The 22722-nt window shown below is 37.2% G+C and overlaps 1 protein-coding gene across 5 annotated transcripts in view; it reads left to right on the top strand.

Moving 5' to 3' along the window:
* Positions 1-22722, top strand: part of LOC109072985 (EH domain-binding protein 1-like) — a 126456-nt gene that overhangs the window by 44820 nt on the left and 58914 nt on the right. For all 5 annotated transcript variants that reach the window (XM_042742256.1, XM_042742257.1, XM_042742259.1 and 2 more), the window contains 3 exons: positions 490-736; positions 15414-15592; positions 18344-18392. In XM_042742256.1, coding sequence (XP_042598190.1) covers positions 490-736; positions 15414-15592; positions 18344-18392 — 475 coding nt within the window. The remainder of the gene's footprint in view (positions 1-489; positions 737-15413; positions 15593-18343; positions 18393-22722) is intronic.

Here is a 22722-nt window from a genome sequence, read left to right on the forward strand (position 1 = left end):
TTTGTGTCTTTAACCTTGTCTTTCAGCTGAATACCTGTTCAGTCTTTTCTCAGCTCTGTCTCCTCATTGTGTGTGTGTGTGTATTCATGTACATGTGTGTGCCTGTGATGAGTGATGGGTCTTTACACAGCAGTGTGTATTGATGTCCGCCTGTCAGTGAGCTCTCCGACGAGGCCATAGGTGAAAGTTCATGAGGTGTGACCTCTGGAGCACCTGGTCCTTCTCTTAGTCAGTAGAGCGTTTTATTGGCTAATAATGTTTGCTGTTGCCTCCTTTACCTGAAGACAACAACACACACACATTTGTCAGCGTAATATACATACAAGTAGAAAGATGCAGAAAATCTAAATGTTTTAAACTGGCTAAATTAAAAAGTATGGTAAATTGACAATTACCTGTAGTGTGTACAAAAACACAAATGTCCCATTTCTACTGTGATTCCCCAAATTGTTATTTTGCTGATATGGTGGTTTGTTCTCCCACTCTTAGATCAAACCCATTCTATGAGGCCAGATCCTCTGGTGTGGTCACATCCGAGGTAGACAGCAGCATCTCAGAGAAGAGCACCAAACACCGGGCCCCTCTGCCTCCCATTGCTGGACCCAACCCTGCTGTGGCCCCTGGAGGCCCTGTACCAAAGACCTCAGCTCCTGAAGGAACACCCACTCCACTGGCTCTGGCACCCTCTTCTGTCTCAGCTGTCATTGGTAGAGAGTTGACCTCGTCCTCACCCAAGGTAAATCTTCCTCACCACATTATGACTCTTATTTCCAATAGAGTATGATGTTAGTGTGTTGTTGTGCTGACAATAATTGCTGTAATTAGTATCAAAAACAAAATCAACTAAAATATTTTAGACTAATAAATAGACTAAAATAGTTTTTCTGTCTTTAGACTTTTGGTATTGAATTTGGTATTTTGTATTTTTCACCTCATTGGCTATCTTAAATTTTTCCTGAGCTTTTCACAATGCATTCTGGGATTGTGATGCAACGCAGCCTTAGATTTTTGTAAAATGGGTTGCTTACAAGCCAGGAACTTATTGGTAAAAGCTTTGTTTTGGGAATTTACCTGTGATGCCTTCATATGCTGTTACGCAGCTCATTAGGTTTGGAACACAGCTACAGAATTGATCTTTTTTGGTAGATGAATGCTAGTCTTTGGGGTGCCTATATTTTTGTAGACTTTATATTAGTTACTAGGGATGCACTGATATTAAATTTCTCTACCGATAACTCATTATTCATAATAACATCTGCTGATGCCATTATCGATACAGATACATGTAGTTTGGCTTTCTTAAGGATGAAAATCTCTCCCAACTAATGCTAGTTTAAACTCTACAGGGAATCTTCTCATTTGGTACATAACTATAATATTAAAGGTTATAATTAACAACAAAACCCAAACTATTGTATTCAACTGTTGTTTTTTTCTTTTCACATATAATGATCACACTCAAAACTGAAATGTAAAAAAAAATGCATATGGTAGTTTGAAAAAACTATTATCAGTGTGAAAACATTTGTGCTGCTTAATATTTTTGTGAAAACCGTGATGTTTTTTTTGGGAATCTTTGATGTATAGGAAAAAAAGTCACTTTTGATTGATTTAATGTGTCCTTTCTGAATAACAGTATGAATTTCTTTCAAAATAATAATAATAAAAAAATTCTTATTGATGCCAAACTTTAGAACATTGGGTGTTGGGACTTGATTTCTTTCAAAGCTCCAGATCACATGTTTTTAATGGAAAGTGAATCATAATTTGGTTTTGTCATTCTGGTATATCCTACAGGAGAAGGCCAAGTATCATTGTCATCTTTACAGGGTTTTTATTTCAGTCACACATTTTTTCCAAAAGTGCCACATTTCTCATGTTCCCCTTCACCTTCTCTTTTTGATATCCAGGAGCACTCACTTCATCCCTCTCATCTTCTTTCTGTCCTCTTCCTGCATGCTTCACTCCGAGCATTTGAATACAGGCATGTGTTAGCTTCTCTGTAGAATCGTTATATATGCATTATGATTCTCTTCACTCAATGCTTTAGTGAGTCTAATTAACTGGCTCTGCGGTCCCTCACTGGCTGAGGGTGTGGAGTGTAGGGGGCGAAGGCAAGCCCACCGAGTGTGAATGAGAGCGAGGCGTCGGGCCGCTGCAGAGGGGCTTATACATGGTCAAATTAAATCCCTACAGGCCGAGTGTTTTTATTTACGCCTGCGAGTGTGTGCGTTATAATGTAGTCCATATTTAATTATAGCAAGGGTTTTATCACAGTGCAGCACTTGTGTGTGTGTTCGCGCCTGAGAAGTCCTGCCCAACTTAAACATTTAATTACCCAAATTCAGTGGCCTGTGAGGACACACACACACACACACATCAGGCAAATAAGCAAATTTTCCTCAGAAACAGCAAGTGGTGTCCAAGCTTCAACTCATGGATACGTTGGATTTGTGCTTCGAATTGCCCAGTGAGTACACCATTAGACTCACACCACATCAGTCCGATTAAACCCACAGTGATTGGTCCGTCAGAATGACTTCAGTATTTGGTTTTTGTTTGAGGATGTCATATTTCCAGCAGAACCCCATTTATTCTGATCATGTGCTCTCTCGATCTCTATCCCACACGCATTTCGTAAGGATTATGATTTCATTCTCTTGCTGTATGCTGAGGTTGTTTCCTCTGAGTATGGCGTATAAGATGACCTTAGCATGAATAGTCAAATGGGATTAGCTGGAGACACATGCACTATGGCTGCATATTCAGAGTGAAGGTACAGGGAAGCCCAAAGGCGTTGTTATGTATGTTTATTTTGTTGCTAAAAGAACCCCCTTTTGCATGCTTGAAGACCTGAGGTGAGGCAGAAGATGCAGGTTGGAAAAACAAATGAATAGGACGCTGTGATAATCTATGAAAACACAAAAGAAATGGAAATGTTGAAATTGCCATAGTTCATGGATTAGAGCAGCCCTTCGCATTCACTGAGCGAATCTGTGGGGCACATGGTAATGTCATCATGGTCTTGTAAACACAATCTGGAATAGTTTTGAATATTTACTAAAGGGCGCTCCCTTTGGTTTATCGTCATTTCGCTAACACGGCCTGATCTTTAAGCTTTGTCATAGAGAAGTACACTTAAATGGCTGCTGTAGTATAAAGTTTTATCAGCCAATTTCCTGAAATTTCACGTAAAGTTAAAAACAGAAATAATTGAATAACTCAATGACTATCCATTTTTTATACAGTACATTATAATATTATGTATTTAACAATGTTTTTTTTTAACATGACATGATTTTGCCTCGGCTTACCTTCAGGGTTCTTTTGTCAAGTAGCTGTAAGTTTGAGTAATTTTCACATTCGATTTTCAGGGATGGAAAAATCTAGACAAACGTACTTGGCTCTCAAGAACTTTGATATATTAGCATTTGAGGATGCTGTTTTTGAAATGGGTGAAGAATTAATCTGGATGAATCAAGGAAGAGTGGAATAGGATGTCTTGGGCTGCGAAAGTAGAAAGGGATGTTCTGATTCACTAGTACATCTTTTTCTCCTCTTTTTATCTCCCTCAGTCCAATTTCGTCGTTTGTCTTTTCCAGCGAAGCGATTTTACACCTCCCTGCTCACCCCTCTCTCCTCTCTGTCGTTTAACAGCAGTCTTCCACACAGGGACGCACTGACCTGAGGATTTTCATCAGTTCACGCTTCATAAATTATGGTCTGTATTTTAATATAAAGAAACGGCAAACGCAGTCACTGCAAAGCTCTTTAGATTTACATAAAGCCCTACGGGGTGAGGCGGGGCCATCTTTAGGGCTAGTTCTCTCACAACCAAGGCTAAAAACTCACCAAAGTTTTGAGAAAGATGTTAGTAACTTTGTGCGATCATGTTAACTTTTCACTGCGGTTTTACTTTATCTCTCTTTTTGCCCCTAAAGAAATCATGACTAAATAATTTAGCAGAGTAACCTTCCATTTTCTCAGTTTTTCTAAGTTTATGAAAAGGTTCTGAGTTAGTAGAACTAATCACAAGACCAAATTAAATGATGGTGTTCATGACCTGAGAGCCCACAGTGGGAGGGACAGGGCCAGGTTACACTCTTTCATTATACTTCTTTGTTTTCCACTCTCTCGGTGTGATTCAGACTGCAACATAGATAAATTGAAATTAAAGTAAATTAACATTATTTAATTGAGTTCGCAGATGGCAGTGGCGTTTTTAATTAGTTTGTGTGAACACTGGTGGGTTTTGACTCCACATGGTCATTTTGGTGCTTCTGCTTCTTTTTTTCTGATGTACTGTAGCATCCCTCGTTTCAGTGTTTCAAACAGGGATGAGACGTTTAAGGAATTAAAGAGCACTTTAAAAGTTGTTGTCTAAAATTTATATATTTTGCATAAAAAAAAAAAAAAAAAAATATAAAAATAAATATCTGTTTATCAGTATTTGCTATACTTTAAGTGTGTGTGTGTGTGTGTGTGTGTGTGTGTGTATATACATACATATAGTCCCTTGTTTGCCCTGAACCGTTAAACTTTGAATTTGAAGATCAGGGTAAATTTAACTTATTTTGTCTTCTGGGAAACATGTAACTATCTTCTTTAGCCTCTGAAGGGTGGTACTAAATGAATTAGGTAAAATAAGATGTATTTTTGCCTAATGTATTTTGGCAAAATAGGAAAAATGTACACATCTCCATTCTGTCAAGGTTTTCACCCGTCCTGGCTCCTAATGCAAGGTTTTTCCTTCTGGAGCATCAGTGAGCATTTGAACCTTCTGTAATAGTTGCATATGAGTCCCTCAGTTGTCTCAGGTGTGTGTTTATATATATTCAAAGATATACATTTGTTTATATATATTGAAAGATATAAATTTCATATAAAAACATAATTTATAATTTATATGTACAGTATGTGTACATACACATGTATGATATTTTAAATAAAAAGTATTATCTATACATTTTTATTTCTAAATAATTTTAAAGTTGTTACGTATAAGTATGTTAAGAATACATACATTTTACAGTATATATACTGTAAATGTGTGTAAATATATTTTATATAAAAAGCATAATTTATCATATGTATTTATCATATCAGATGTTTTTCATATTTTTCTGCTTATGATTATTTTGTTGTGATTTTTTTTTAATTATCATAATTTTTTTTTCTTGTGAACTAACTTGATGTAACAATACTTTTTCCTCTGCCTTTACTCTAAATGACACCACTTTTCTTAGTCGTTTCAAAAAGGCGCCTTCAGCTTACAAAAAAATGCTGCCAAGCTCATTTTTCCTGCTCCCTATTTCACCCCGGTCCAGTTACCCCTCTGAACCCTGGGCCAAGGCAAGGAGAACACAGTTAAGCCCTGCTTGAGGCCCGGATCCGGTCCTGCGCATGGACCGCCCGTCCCCTCAGAGAGCCTAAGAGAGGCCATGAAACCCCTACTGACAGAGGGGCAGTAAGACCCCAATACTGCCCTCATAATCTGTGAAACTCTACCAGAATAATCTCCCTCAGCCGGCCCTCTACCGCTGAGTGATACAGGACAGAACCTGAGAATCTGAGACGCTTTAAGACCTTAAGGCCTCAGGACAGAGAGAGAGAAACTCTTAGAGCTTTTATCTGTGAAATCTCTCCATTTGATGAAAATATAAATAAAGTGAGGGCTATTTGGGCAGTGAAGGAGAGAGTGAGTTCATCTTCCTCCTCGAAGCATCTGTGAAGGATGTTTGTGCTCTAAGAATGTCACAAGCATCAGTGTACTGCTTTACCTCAAGATAACTTTGCCCAGGTGTGTGTTTTGGCTCATTGCACCCTGATCAGATTTTGGGCAAACGTAGAACTTGTTCCCCATCCAGAAAGTTTTGGACGGACCTCATTTACTTCTTAAATGGCCTCCGCATACCCATCATCGGATCTGTAGCAGTTCACAGCACGGCAGTTAGCATTTCACTGCTTAGAGAGTCCTCGAGCCGTCGGGCCAGGTGTGTTTGAGTGTTTTGAGCCTGTTACTGTAATACCACTATCATTATCCTCCTCTACTGCGTGTGTGTGTATGTGTGTGAGCTCAGTTCATGAGTTAAGCACTTGAAGAGCTCTCCAATACCCACGTTGACTTGCTACACACAGGCTACAAAGCTCTCGGTAATCTTCCTGTTGTAAGTCCTTAGTTTTATCTGCCAGGGATTACACTTCTGGCTTCAGAGAAAGAGAGAGGGAGCATGAGAGGGAGAGAATGAGAAAAAAGGCTGCAGAGAAATGAAAACAAATCTTTAGTGTAATCTCTAGAAAGAATACCTGTTGGAGTGGGGAAGTTGGCCGGCTGCAGATTGGCCAAATCACCTTATTCTGCATGTTTGATGTGAACGAGGCAGGTGTGTGCGCGTTTGATGATTGTATGTGTATGGGAGTGAGCTTTTGTGTGTTCTTTTGTGTACACGAGGATCAGGAGTGTGTGTGTGTGTGAGCTGATGAGGGCTGTGTGTGCGCGAGTTAGAGGTTTTAAGGCCAAGGGCAGTTTGAATGACATGGTGGAGATGGAGAGAGTAACTTTAGATTAATCTTCTCTTGGTCTCTCTTCTCCTGAAGGTGTGTGGCCTTAAACCCGTTTCAACTGGGAGAACCTTTTACCCACAGTCCTCTGCATACCACCCAGCACTGATCAATAACGGCCCCTGATCACTGGCCCCCACTGCCTCTCAACCTCTAAAACCATCACACACACACTATACCCCTTGATGGAATGTGGAGCTCTTAAAGAGGCCAAACTTGACATTGTCATTATTTTTTATTTATTTAATATTTTTGAGTCCATTCATAATGTAAAAGTTAGTTTAGCATCATAATTTCGTTTTAAATTACTATTTTCCACGTTTTCTCTGGGCTGTAGACTCACTTTTACTGTACCTTTACAAGTTTTACATGTAAAAGACTCCCTGTTGTATTTGGTTTAACCTTGGCATACTGGATTTTATAAAAAATACATAAAAATACCTGTTATTTTGTATATATGTGTGTGTGTGTGTGTGTGTAATAATCATAGGCTGTATTTGTACTCATTGAGACTGTATTTATTTGATCAAAAATACAGAAAAAAACCTGTTATTTTGTGAAATATTATTGCAATTTAAAATAACAGTTTCTATTTTAATATACTTTAAAATGTAATTTATTCCTGTGATTCAAAACTGAATTTCCAGCATCATTACTCCAGTCTTCAGTGTCACATGATCCTTCAGAAATCATTCTAATATGCTGATTCACTATCAATCACAAAAACAGCATATTACAATTACTTCTTAATTATCATGTGACACTGAGATACTTTTTTCAGGATTCTTTTATGAATATAAAATTAAAATTAAAAAACAGCATTATTCAAAATGGATAAAATAAATAAAGACTCATATTGTTAGAAAAGATTTTAATTTTAAATAAATGCTGTTCTTTTTAACTTTTTATTCATAAAAGAATCCAGAAAAAAATCAGTTTACAAAAAAAAAAAAAAAAAAAAAAAAAACATGAAGCAGCACAACTGTTTCGTGCACTGATAAAAAATCAGCTTATTAGAATGATTTCTGAAGGATCATGTGACACTGAAGACTGGAGTAATGATGTTGAAAATTCAGCTTTGATCACAGAAATCAATTATATTTTAAAGAATATTAAAAAAGAAACCCAATATTATAAATTGAAATAATATTTAACAATATTACAGTTTTTTTTCTGTATTTTTGATCAAATAAATACAGCCTGGATGAGCACAAGGGACTCAAAAATCTTACTGATCCCAAACTTTTGAACGGCAGTGTGTATATATATATATATATATATATATATATATATATATATATATATATATATATATATATATATATATATATATATATATATATATATATATATATATATATCTATATATATGTATTATATATATATATATACACACACATACAGTAGTCAACATTTGAAATGGATCAAAACCATTCAAGTTGTCCTAAAACCTGTCCTAAATGGATCAAAAGTAAAAATAAAGGCTTTTACATTATTACAGAGTGTTTGTATTTTAAATAATCTATTCATCAAAAGAAATGTATCACTGTTTCCACAAAAATATTAAGCAGCACAACTGTTTGACATTAATAATATAAAGAAATGTTTCTTAAGCACAAAATCAGCATATTACAATGATTTCTGAAGGATCATGTCACACTGAAGACTTTGCCATCACCTTAATTAATTATATTTTAAAATGTATTAAAATAGTAAATAGTTTTTTACAATTTTAATATTTCACAATATTACAATTTTTACTGTATTTTTGACCAAATAAATGCAGCCTTGCAGAGCATAAGACAGTTCTTTTTAAAATGTTTAAAAAAAGCTTACAGACCCCAAAAGTTTGAGTGGTAGTGATTGTTAATGAATTCATGGTTCTGCTATCACAAAACACAAAAATAATTTATTTTGAACAATGTTGGTAACCAAATGTTCATTGCATGAACAAAACAACACATATTTTCTTTAGTCTTCTACAGGAAAAAAAGATATTACACAGGTGTGAAATAAAAGCTTGAGTAAATCATAAATCATGAGTTTTTTTGTGAACTGTCTTGGCTACATTACACACCCATTTTTGTTTCCTCAGAAACAAGCCTGTAAAAAGTGAAGGCATTAATTACTATTATTTTAATTGATTTTTCTTTTGTGTGGGTTCAAAATCCCCTTCGGCGTACATGTGGTTGTGAATCACTGCATTTAATGTGAAGAAAACATGGCATTTGTCAGAGAGTTTATCATTCTGCGTTTTCTTGTCTTTCATTAGCTTAAGTGTGTGTCTCGTCTCATCTCTGATGCTTGATGCTGTTTGATGGTGTGAAACATGCCACAGTAAAAGCCTTTTTTTCCTGACTTCATCGATCCCGCTTCACACTCCGGCCAACGTATTGACGTGGGCGTGTTTTGATCAAGGCCTTGTTCAGATAGGGGTGACTTTGTAATTATATTCGTTTTAATTGCTTTCGCTTATCAGGGCTCTCATCTGCCAACGAGACCGTACCGCGGTGGACAACGATCTGACGGCAGAGTACACCTGATGTTTCTCTCTCTTCCTCTCCTCATCCCTCTCTCCCTTCTTCTTCTTCTCGCAGTATTACTGCCGCTCTGCTCTTAATGAGTTTCCGTGTGCATTGCGAATTCATTGATAAATGACAGCTTTATCAGAGCAGATCGCTGAACTTCGCCTCCTGTAATTTGTTTTGTAGAGGAGTGTTGTCTAAAGCAGATTAACGCTGTATAGATTTAGTTTTTCCTGCTCTACACACCCTCTCATCCCTGCTTTAACTAACAACATCGCTTTTTAACACTAAAAAAAAGTCTTTTGAACATTTGTTTGCCTTTATTTCTCATGTCTACATTCGCCTCAGTAAATCACATGTTTTTTAGGGTTTGTTTAGCGTGGCGGTAATTTGAAGGTTGTTGTTAAATTTGGTGTTCTTTGCCAGAAATGTTCGCATGCTGATGATGTTTAGCGTTACAGTGATTTGAGTCGTTCGGTATGTTTCGTGAATGCCTGCCTCCCCTCATCAGAGAGGTAACAGCTTGCCAGTCGCCTTTTTTGCTTTTCAATACTGTTTTTTGTGTGCGCGCGTGTGCAGGCCTCACTAGATAAAGCTCATTTACACAGTTCAGAGTTTTAGGCTATGCCTCTTCGGCAGTGTTTTCACCTCCTCTAATGTTAGATTACACCACATTACACATGTATAGCACACGAGCGCGTGCGGGAGATTTGCTCTCGCTCGTATCCTCCCAAATTTCCTTATGTTTTAGCAAGTGCTGTTGTGTTTAAATTTTTAAAGCCGTGTAGCTTAGCATGGGAAACAGGCCCCAGAAATGTGATTTAGTCATGCTCGCATATTTTGTGTTTTTGTACAAGGCCCAAAAAACTCCCCCTCAGCCTCAAGCTTAGGCAAATGAACTTCGCTCGTTTCTGTAAGAAAACTTGGTAAGTTTGTAATGTGAAATGATGAAATTCATATGAAAGTGTGGTCGTTTGAGTAGAGATGAAAACATCTTTCTTTGTCTTTAAGGAAGCAAAAGATATGAATACTTTTAAAGTTTTTTTTTTTATGCTAAATTCATACATTTCTGATCTGGAAGATTGTATTGTGTTGACGACTTCCTGAATCCTTCCTTTTATTGATCTTTGTCAGATAGCACAATTCTCTTCTCTTCAACTTCAAAACCTTGCATATTGGAGAGGCCACTGCTTTGTGATTGAATTTCCATGTGGGCTTCAGTGTTTGCCATTTTAAAATGACACTGTTTAATTATAATAGTAATTTGATATTACTTTATGCGTTTCTGTGGCATCATGTTCCATAAGAGTTATCATTTTTATAATTGAGCTTTTGATTTGGTTCAAAGCTGTTCAATGAATCGTTCACAATTGAATGTCCAAGATAATCAGAAACAAAAGGAAAGCCAGATACAGAGATGCAGGTTTAAAGCCCAATTTATACTTCTGCGTCGAACCTGCGCTGTAGGCTATGTGTAGTACGGCGGAGCCTGACGCGCACCTCTCCAAAAATCTAACAGCATTTCAATTCTACGCGGACAGCAAGCGCTGTGATTGGTCTGCTACAATCTCTCCCTCCGTATGTGCTTGAGTTTTGTGTGTGTTTATGTGCACTATAATATATTTTAATATTACACCTTCTTATATAATATAAAATAAAACAATGCAAAGAAAAAGTGTCTTATCATTTATTATACTACACAGCATTATACATCACTTGTTGTCCACGACAAATAATGTTGATCTGCCGTGGTATAAGTCCTTGTGGAGAATGCCATCTTCTCTTGTTCCGTTGTTGTCTCCTTTTTGTAGTTTTAAATTATAATTTAATGATTTGATTTTGATTTGCAGCCGTCTTGGCTATAATGCTTCTCTGATGAGCTGCTACTTCTTTGGCTTTTGTCGTGGTACTGCAGGTAACACAAGCAACATGCCCGTGCACACTGCAGACTAGCAGTCTGCATGTGTACTGCACGTCGACGCAGAAGTATAAATGAAAAAACTGACGCATAGGTCCGACGCAGAAGTATAAATCAGCCTTTAGATTTAAGGTTTAGTTCAATAATTGAAAAGCTATTACAGGAAACTAACACGTTGGTACAAGACAGTAAATAATTGAACTAATTGCAGCGCCACTTGATGAATCAGATGACAGTCCCAAATCTGAACTGATTCAGTGGGTCAACTCTCTAAGACCATTGTATGCTGTGTTTAAGAGAGTTATGAGAGTGCTGACCTTGTTTTGGTACCTTTTTGTTTGTGTGTGTGATTGCATCAGTTTAAAAAACTTTTTTTTTTGTCTTGCTTTCTGTTGAATTTCACAAAATGTTTTGGCCCTAGATGTCTCTAGGTTAAAATGTTTAGTGTGACTGCATGAACGTCATTTTTTAAGAGCATATTAATGAAATGTGTAATGAATGACAGTCGATTAAGAGTTTTTATCATCAGCTTTGAGCATAAGAGCATTGTGATCACATGACCTCTCCTAGTTCTTCTGCCAAACTCTTTCTCCCCATCTTCTCTCTCAACCTTCATCTTTCCTCGTCTCATTCAACACAGATTAAGTTTTCCCCCTCCTCATCTCTTTTTACCTTCTCCTCCCTCCTCGCCCCGTCCTCCACCATGTGTCAGGTGTGTGTGTACATTTGCTGCCATCATGAATAATGAATATCTTTTCTGTCTCCATCTTATTTTTGGCAGAGGTTGAAATGTGCTGCATGAATTTTTTTTTTTTGCTGTTTTGTTTTTTCTTCCCTTTGTGTGTGTGTGTGTGTGTGTGTGTGTGTGTTGGATAGTGATGAATGCAGCTTCATTTTAATATGTTCTGTTTGTGGGAAGAAACGGCACTGTAATCCTGTCCTCCAGCACAGAAACACGCCGCTGCCAATCGTTTATTTTTCTCCTCCTATCCCCACAACCCCCCCACCCCCTTCCCCCTCGACCGCTGCTCCGGGCAAGACAGCGCAGCTTTTGATAAGTACACGCGCTCTGTGACACCAGAAATTCCTGTCAGTGTTGTTTCAGTAGATACATGCAGTTTAGTAAGAACGTGCACTCAGTGCCGTGAGCTTGTGAATGAAGGAAGAACTTTACGCTGTTTCCAGAGAACTGTTTTTTTTTTTTTTTTTTTTCTCACTTTGAACAATGAAGTACTGCTTGATCATCTTACCGAAATCACTGTTATTTTGTGAATGCACATTATACAATATTTCACTATTATTATTAATGGCATTGGATTTTACAATTATTGTTTTTAAAAACCCAAAATGGAATGATTTTTATATATATATATATATATATGTATCAGTTCGTAATTAGAAAGAAATTCTGATGTTTTGTTGTGGAAGAGTTCAGTGATTGACAGGAGAAGTGTTCAGTAGTTTACCCCTGAACCCTGTATTTTACAGTGAAACAGTATAGCTTACATTAGAACAGTTTACATTCGAAAGAATTATGCACTTTACAATGTTTATTTAAACAATTCAGTAGTTTATATTTGAAAAATGGTTTACATCAGAACAGTTTAAATGTTTACATTAAAAAAGCAAGCAGTTTTTGAAACCGTTTACAACCGTGCAGTTCAACAGTTTGTTTAAACAACAATTTAGTTTACTTAATTCAGTAATTAATATACAAACAGTATAGTTTACAATCAAACAGTTCAGCATTTTGCATTTAAACAGTTTACAATAGTAAAGTTCAGCTGTTGTTTTTTTTTTAAAAAGAACAGATCGGTTTATATATTAAGTAGTTAATATTTGAACAGCATAGTTTAAAAGAGAACAGTTTTGAAGTTTATATTTAAAAATGTTTTTGAAACTTTTCAGCTGTTTATATCTGAAGCATTCAGTTTTCAGTTTAATAAATTTACATCAAGTCATTGGTTTATATTTTTATCAGTTTGCGTTTGCAATGCAACAGTTCAGTATATCTGAATAGAACAGTTCAGCAGTTATATTATATATTTGAACATCACAGTTTACAGGGAACAGTTCAGTGGCACACATATGGCATTTTAGCAAATGTGTCATTTTAGTCTTTGACTGTAAAACAGATAGATGCTTTAGAATCAACCCAAGTCACAGAGGTGGAGGATGAATTAAATAACAGCCATGGTTCCTGGGAGTTAAAACGTGTCTTGGTGTGTCAGTGTTACTGTTTTCCTCCTGCCACAAAGGTGCCACAGGGTACTGTTAGCCTAAAGAGCCAAGTGCTCCTAAACGGCTGTTGTCTTCTAATTGCTTTAATAGCACCTGGCCGGTAATCCCAGGTAATTATTGAACTGAAATTAGACAGCTACTTCAAACATCTCTTAAAAGGAGCAAAAACTGCCTCAGGAACTTGCAGCTCTCTTATCATGCATGCCGGAAAAGTGACATGGAAAAGTGGTTGCGGGTTTGTATTCGTGTGGAGCTTAATGTGTTCTTCCCCACCCCCATGTACTGTAGCATGTGAGCGTATGCAGGGAATGCTTGTGTAGTCCGTTCAGTTCATCACACTTAGTTTCTGCTCTGGGTGAATCACTGTAGTTGATCTCTGATTGAATATGAGACCCTTTACTAAGGGGAACAGGCTTTTTTATAATAAAACGATTAAAGCAAGACACTTGAATTCTAGTTTGAGGTCACATCATTAATTAGAACATTAATGTTCTACATTAAATGTGAATGTACATGAATGTAAAAATACATTTCATAACATTATACAACTATTGTCCTTCATTGTTGGGTGTTTACTGTTGTGGCAGCATCTTGAGCATTGTTATCAATCTGTTTGTGTGTGTGCATGTGTCTCTAGAGCAGAAAGGCTCTCGGAGCCCCAAGGGCCCCTCACTTGACTTTTCCCTCCTGCTCTTTCAAGACAACCTTAACCTTTCAAATTGTTCAGACAGACGTATAAACGCACAAATAACACACTTGCCCTCGGTGGCATTCGTTCGGATTTTAGCATTTAATTATGATAATCTAAGAGGCAAGCACTTGAAGAATTTAAAGGAAGTTACGGCTTTGGTGACTAGCCAGTCTTCTCAAACCACACCTTTAGGATGTCACGCTTCCCTTTATAATATCATTGTTCTTTTTCTAGTTTTTGAGTTTTGGTCTGTGATTTACATAAGTTTGCTCTGGGCCCCTCACAAGCATTTTTTTTTAGGTCTGTGCGTCCTTGAAACCTCCTGCCGTAGCAGATTCTGTCCAAAAGGGGGTGTTGTTAAGCTGCCGTACATGCATGAAATGTTGGCCAGCTGATGTATAGCGCTCTTATCAGGGGAAAGGCAGCGTCTCTCTTCCTTTGCACACACAGATCCATACAGATACCTGTCCTATGATAATGTATTTCTGCAGGATGAGCACTCTTTTATAACATGTTAGATTTGTATTTAGATGTGGAATCTATCAGGGCTGCATTCATCAGATAGCTGCAAGTTTTGTCTCAGGCTATTTGATTATCGTTATTAAAAAGTTATTGTGAGGGGGAAAATGCGAGCACATGCACCACAGAATATGAATTCTGAGCGATACCATATCCGTAACGCGGCGGCTCCATTTTTAACGGGATTATGTCCGAAAGTGGCCAGACTCCTGGTGCGAAGGGGTTCTGCTGCTTTGTGTTCCTGGATTTGCGGGATTAGAATTCTCGTTCCTCCGTTTAGTTGGACTCTTAATCCAGACTGATACAGCTTCAAAGGCTGGTCTTTATTAATCATGTGTTTACATTATCCATGGTCATACACTCCTTACAGACCAAAGCTCTCATTAGAACAAGCATGCAAGTCTTTTGTGTGCATTTTTCTCTGTGTGTGTGTGTTCAAATTAGAAAGAGGGTTTCAACAGAGGCAACTTTTAACAAGGCTGAGCTTACAAAGCTAATTAGAGAGAGATGGGTTGGATCTGATGTTCTTGATTGGAATTTAAGGACTTTTGAAGAAAAGAGGGACAATAAGAGGGTTGTATGTGTGTGTGGGATAAAGAAAATTAGTGCGTATTTGAAAAATGGTCAAGGCTTGGGCTAAATGAGTTGTGTGTAATTTGGTGTACAGTTCATGTTTCCATATAATTATGAGTTGTGTTTCCCCTTTCGGCATTCATTTTGCTACACATTCCTTTTGTGTATAATGAAAATAAAAAGAAGCTTCTTTTTCTTTCTTATGTTTAATTATTTCAATTAGTATTTTGATTGATAAATAGACTGTGAGATGTGTTGATTCAGATGTCTGTTCATTTCCAAGTCAAAGCTGACATGTCATTAATTTTGTAAATAATTTGAATGTCAGTAGTACATATTCATCTCTCTTTTCTACACCCTTTCCTCTCTTTCTCCTTTCCTATAGCCCAGTCCAATTCCTAGTCCTGTTCTTGGTGGGAGGCCGAATGCAAGTCAGTCCCTGTTGGCCTGGTGCCGTGAGGTCACCAAAAACTACAGAGGTGTCAAAATCACCAACTTCACCACTTCCTGGAGGAATGGACTGGCATTCTGTGCCCTGTTACACCACTTCAGACCTGCCTTAATGTAAGCCGTGCACAATTATGAAAATACACATTTATACATAAGACTTAACACACAGGAAGTGTTTCTGGAGGTGGTTCAGTCAGCAGTACCCATGTTAAGCACATGGGGTGCTGTCACAACTTACCCCACGTTAGAGATAGCTCACCCGAAAATGAAAATTGTCATATCGTCTTTTATGTTTCACATGGTGACATGGTGAAACCATTTCAATTAAATGGTTCTGTACACTGGCAATTAATTGAATAATATATATTTTTTTAATCTTGGGTAAATTTCCTTTGACATGAAACTAATTTTACCTGCCATGTGGAAAATTCACTTTGACATGCTGCAGTAGCATTAAAAAAAATCCCTCTGCTCATTTGATCTCTTAATCACAGTGACCAAAAAAAAAATTACAAATAGTAACTTTTTGAATTAGCCTTATGACACTGGAGATTCACAGGTTATTTATTCTTGATTGTTCATTTTATTGTTAAGCAATTTTCAGCTGTTACCTTTGATCAAAATAATCATCAGGGGTCTCATTTAAAAACGTTGCGTATGCACAAAATGGGCATACAATATGCGTACGCAATTTTCCACACACATATCAGGATTTATAAAAAATAAACGGCGTAAATATGTATGCAATGTATGGACATTCTAGACCATGCGTACGCACTCTTTTTCCTGGAGTGAGAAAAGTAATGAAGAAAACAACGATTTTAAAAACTGTTTTCATTTCGATATACACATTTACATTAACTATTCCACTCATTAATGATGATAATCACTGAAATTACATAAAGTAATTACGCAGAAGTAAAAAATTATACGAATTTAAGCATGTTTAGTCCTATGGTATGCTGTTTTAATGACAGCGGGGAGTGCTGTAGGTGCAAAATAATTCATCTTCAAACTAAACTGCATATCTCATGTTTTAAGAAAATATTTTAGTGGGAACAATGACCAGTGATGCGCACTTCGATACTGTGGTGGACACTGCTGGATTCGGTGGAACGGTCTGTATTGTCTGGTTTGAATAGGTCCAGTGATAATATCTTACTGTACAAGCACAGCTGCACGGAGGTGTTGATGCCGTGTGAAAGCATCTCCACAACATTATGAAAAATTCCACTGTATTTGAAGGACACAACTTGAAGAAAATGGTAATTTGCATGTTTTCTTTTTAAAATAGGCTACTTTGTGAGTGACGCGCTGAGTCAGACAATTCTATTTACACTGCAATAAATATACACTAAAAATAGCTAAAAGATCTTATCAGTAAAACTGCATAAATAAAATTTTATTTGAATTGTTTAAAACAGTCGAAATACTATTTGTCCAGTGGAAAATAATAAGATCAACTCTATTCTAAAATATTTATCTGAGAACTATTGTAAACAGTATTTTTAAAGTATTATTAAAGTAATATAAAGTATTTTTATATATTTATGCTAAAACATAACAAGAATACTGGATGATTTTTAGCAATAAAAATTGTGTATGGCAAAAATGGCATTTATACTCCATATCTCATATTTCCTTGATGTCTTGTACCTTCAACTGTGTTAAATATGGTGTCACGTGGATGGGAATATGCATGGAAATGATATGCAGATGAGGCTATGCATAGCAAAGCTAGGCATTGTAAGCTCCATATATGGTGATTTCGAGGAGGAATCGGGGTGGAGATGCACGTATGCACATCTTCCCCTGGCTGAGATTTATAAAGGGATTTTTGCTCAGGTTCTAGCATCCACATGGTTTTATAAATCTGAAGAATTTTGTGCGTACGCAAAATCTAGCTTTTGTGCATACGTGCACTTTTAGGATGAAATCTACGGAGAGTTTTATAAATGAGACCCCAGATGACTCATCAACCTCTATATAATTAATAGCGACAGCCCTAAACTCTATGTATACACAACTCACTTAATTCACCTCTCTCTCTCCCCCTCTGTGAGAATCTCACTTTGTGTGGGGGGTCTAATATGGTTTCTGATGGAGAGTTTTTAATCCCTCTGTCTTATTTCTGAACATTTCTGTGTCTGGTCTCATCAGGAATGACTCAAATCCTCCTTAATTACTACACTTACAGCAGATTCATCACAGTGCTGACAGCGCCACGGCCAACCACCCTCTGGGTTTAGCATACACTAAAGTACCAGGAATATGGCCGCAAATTTATTTAAGGAAGATATTGACTGATTTATTATCTTGGATATTTTTTACAAAACATTTGCATTGATTTAACATGTGCCAAGACAACATTTTCACACAAGATAAGAGACAACCTGCTGTTTGCTTCATGAATTATCTTATTTTGTATGATGATCAATGACCATTATTCCAAAAATAGTAAATTTTTTCTCTCTGCTATGATTTTTCTGTTGATGTAACCAAGAATGCAGTATATTATTATTATTGCGATATACCTCCCAAATTCCATCCAAAAAAACATACAATAAAACCAGCACAATATTAACTTATGAATATTATTCTAATAGCCCACTACTGTTTCCCCTGCTGAAGAGGAAAAACCCCAGGCACACAGTGTGCAGGGTGGAGAGTGAGAGATGAAACGTTAAATGTGTTGAGTGGTTGAGTAAAAGTTTGTGTGTGTGTGTCTAATTTTGTTGCATCTCACACACACTCTATTAGTTGTGTTGATTGCAGAGCTGTGAAATTGCATATTACAGCCATTACATGAGAGGCATATTTAAAGCTAACCCTCTCTCTCTCTCGCCGTTCTTTCCTCCCTCCTAGTGACTACAAGGCTCTCAATCCTCAAGATATTAAAGAAAACAACAAAAAGGTAAATGCTACACACTCTCTTCCACTCTTTGTTTGTTTGTGCATCAGTAATCCTCCTCGTAGGTGATTTATTTTGTTATAAATCTGATTCACTCCCACCCAGTGTTCTCTAATTGCCACTTTCAGAATGCGGCTCCCCCTGCCGACACTGATGGAAAGAGTGTGTGTGTTTGTGTGGATGGAGTAAGTCAGCTGGGAGTCGTAAGATAGCATCATAATTCATAAACATGCTATAGATAAACTTTACAGGCTTCTCTACAGAGAGAGCAGGAAAGAGAAAATCAGAATCAGAAAGAGCTTTATTGCCAAGTGTGTTCACACACACAAGGAATTTGTCTTGGTGTTAGGAGCTTCCGGTACAGACAATTTAAGCAAAGTGCAGACATACATAAAATGAGAGTGGACAATAAATTATAAATAATGATAGTAATAAAATATACAGAAAAAGGAAAAATGTCCATAGACAGATTGATGGGTTATCATATTTTCTATTTACAGATGAAGGTTTGATCAGTTATTTAAAGATGTGCAGTGCTGAGGTGTGTTATGTGTTGTTCAGGTGGGATATGGCCTGTGGGAAAAAAAATGTTCATGCGTCTGGCTGTTCTGGTGCTCAGTGCTCTGTAGCGCCGGCCAGAGGGCAACAGTTCAAAGAGAGAGTGGGTGTGAGGGGTCCAGAGTGATTTTCTTAGCCCTTTTCCTCACTCTGGAGATGTAACGATCTTGGAGGTTGTGTAGAGGGGCAGTGGGAAGATAACACATCCCCGAGGAGCTCCATTGCTGATTGTGATAGTCCTGGATGTGAGTTTGCCCAGCCTCACTAGCTGCTGCCTGTCTGTCAGGAAGTCCACAAATAAGATCCTTGCATAATTCCCAGTTTTGTCAAGGTGTTGCAGGATGTAATGCAGTCCCATGTCGACTGCGTCATCTACAGACCTGTTTGCCCTGTAGGCGAACTGGAGAGGATCCAGCAAGGATCCAGTGATGTCCTTCAGGTAGGCCAGGACCAGTTGCTTAAATGACTTCATGACCACAGACGTGAGAGCGACAGGTCTGTAGTCATTACAGAGCTCTCGGAATGCATCAAAAATATTTTAATTTGTGCTCCAAAGATGAACGAAGGTCTTACAGGTTTGGAATGATATGAGGATGAGTAATTAATGACAGAATTTTCATTTTTGGGAGAACTATTCCTATAAGTTCTGTTGTTGTTTTTTAGTTAAGGAGTTATTGAGTATAATCACTACACCTCGACCCAAGTCTGTGTAGACTTTTGAAATATTGTTATTATTATTCCTTTTTCTTTTCTTTTTTTAGCAGTAGTTTTATATGGACACAATTGATCTGCACCCAGTCAGCATATTAGCATGATTTCTGAAGGATCATGTGACACTGAAAACTGTTGTAATAGCTGCTGAAAATTCAGCTTTGCCATCACAGGAATAAATTACATTTTAAAAAAAATATTAAAACTAATATATAGGCTATATATTAAAATTTCATTTGATCTTCACAAGCAGGATGGAATCTTAAAAATAAAAGATATAATCTGTTGCTTTGCACCACTCTCTTTCCTCTTTTTTCTTTCACTTTTTTAGTCACTTTCTTTCCTCCTTTTCTCGTTATTGTTTTACATTTTACTTTTTCCCATCCATTCAGGAATTTTCAGTGGGATGTGCACAACGAAGCTTTGAGAGAGAGCGAGGAAGGTGTGGATATTGCTGTCAGCTCTCAAATGCCTGTTTAAATAAAGCGCCAGGTGGCTGTGCCAACAAGGATTACTCCAAGCATCTCTCTTCCTCTCTCTCAAAACACACACACACAATGTACAGCAGCACACGATATGAAGCAAGTGTATATTTGCTGAGGAGTTGCTTCCTGGATTTGTTTGGAATCTATTCGGATTTGTGGATGTATAAACTTAATTCCTCTGTAATTCCGCTCCATTGAACGATCACTGTATTCTGGAGAGCTGCAGATTAACTCTTATTTCAGCCCTCAGATTAACTCCATTTAGACTTTATTAGGTGTATTTAATGTGCTCCTCGCTCTCTCCTTTCCCTCCATTCCTTTCATCTGTCATCACTTTATCCCTACACTCAATACCTGCAGTTGCTTCCTGAGTTCATTTCCTGCTCTCTCTCATACTGGGACTATCATATACGCAGGTTTTCTCTCTCCGACACAGCGAAGAGTGCGTCCTCTCGCTCTCTTTCAACGATAAATGACTATCCCAAGCTGAGGAGGTTAAGAGTACTCTCTATACAGCCCAAACACACACATTTATATAAACTGCATTCATTTCCATGTGATAGAATCAGTGGATCCTCTCTGGCCCAGCCGTGATTGCAATAATCTCCACTGAAATATGACAGATAAGAGCAATCAATAGCAGAGGGGAGAGGAGAGGACGGTTTGGTCATACAGGCAGTGAAAAGAATTATTTTCTCTGTGTGTGTCTAGAGAGAGACTAGCAGTAATTTCCCATGATATCTGATCTGTGTGTGCACATGTGCGCATGCGTGTATGTGTTCTTGTGTTCCTCGATAAATGTGCGGACGGGGTAAAGCCCCTCTGGCTGTGTTTGTGACTGACAGCGATGGATACCTGTCAATCATTCAGCGATGTCATTCACAAAACAAAACGCTTTTCATTGTCCATTTAGCGCGGGGGAGGGACTGACTGACGGAAGCAGGAAGGGAAAGTCTTAAACACACAATTGCACAGTTCACACAGGTTATTAGTGCTGCTGCATCATTTATACACAGAGAGAGCAAACAGAACACTTCTGTTAGTTGAATAAATGGTTTTTATAGTTATTAACGCAGTACATCAGAAGCTTGTTTTTGGGCTTTTATCATCTGAACGTCTTGTTTGGTCACACAGACTGCTGTTTACATGGTGTATTTATTTTAATCAAGCATGATTTGTTGTTTTGAAGACTAGAGAATGAGACTGAGAGACACCTTTCTTGTTTCCCTTTTTTTCCCTCTCCCAGGCAGCTTAATGCTCTCTGTATTAGACATTGATACATACACTCTTTATATGTAATTTTATAGAAAATAATAATTATAATGGACTTATTATTATATGTGTTTTATTGACAACCAATCTAAAGTTTGGGGTAGGTAGGTTTTCTTTTTCTTAACTTTTTTATTCAGTGAAGATGCATTAAATTGTTCAAAGTTGACAGTAAAGATGTTTATAATATTTTTTTTAATAATATGTGTATGTATTTTTTTTTTAAAAGTCCCCCTATTATGGGTAATGAAAGCTTCATATTTTGGTTTTGGGAGTCCCCAACAACAGGTTGACATGCATGCAAGGTCAAAAAACACTTTTATTGTCTTATAATATGCATTTATTTTTACCTTACTTGCTCAAGGACTCCCAAAAGATTTGCTCAACGATTCATTTTTCCAAACCCCTCCTTTGCGTGACGCTAATCTGCGGTGATTGATCTGATTGGTCAATTTCATTTCCATTTCATAATAAAAGCTGTGTTTATGAGTGCAGTGCTGCTTTTTACAGCCGTTACCGGGGAAACTATTTTAAAGCTATTTTACCGCTCCAAAAGTGCCACCTAGTGGCAAAGAATTAATTTGCATTTTCATTCAGACCAACACAAAAAGACCAAGAGGTGGGCAAGCAATATGCAAATGTTTCACGTTGACATCAACAAGAATGGCTTGGGATTCGTTTTAAAAACGAATCGTTTCAATGATTCAGTCGACTCTTTCTTTTGAGAGACAATAACTTTATACACAGTGCACTTTCAGATTTAAAACTTTGCAGGGTGTTTTCATTCACTTAGAGCTGTGTTACACACTGCATGAAAGGTAATTTTCCAAAATCCAAGATAGGAGCACTTTAAAATTGAAAGCACATTATTTTGAATTGTAATAATAATTCATAGTTTTACTGTTTTTACTGTATTTTTAATCCAAAAAACGTCGCCTTGCTTAGCTTCTAAAAAAGCAAAAATACTGTCCTGTCAAAAACCTTTATTTTTTTCACATGAAAAAATATTTCAATTTGTGCCACATTCAGCTGCATTGTGAATGTAGTTTAAGAATCTCCATCAGACACTTTAGATTAGTTCATTCCACCATTTGTACACTTTTTCTTTAGAGTTAATACCTAAACAACACATAACTGCAGACTTTTTTGTTTTCCCACCCTTATTCGTTCCCCTTTTTTTCTATTCAGCTGTCTGTACCTTACATTTCCCTCGCTCTGCAAAGGTCTGCATCACCATCGCTATTGTTAGCCTCCAGCAAACAGGAAAAAGAGAAAGATGTGATTAATTGTAAATTGAGAATCGGCTTACC

This window comes from Cyprinus carpio, chromosome B17 (assembly GCF_018340385.1).
Source record: "Cyprinus carpio isolate SPL01 chromosome B17, ASM1834038v1, whole genome shotgun sequence".
Classification (NCBI taxonomy): Eukaryota; Metazoa; Chordata; class Actinopteri; order Cypriniformes; family Cyprinidae; genus Cyprinus; species Cyprinus carpio.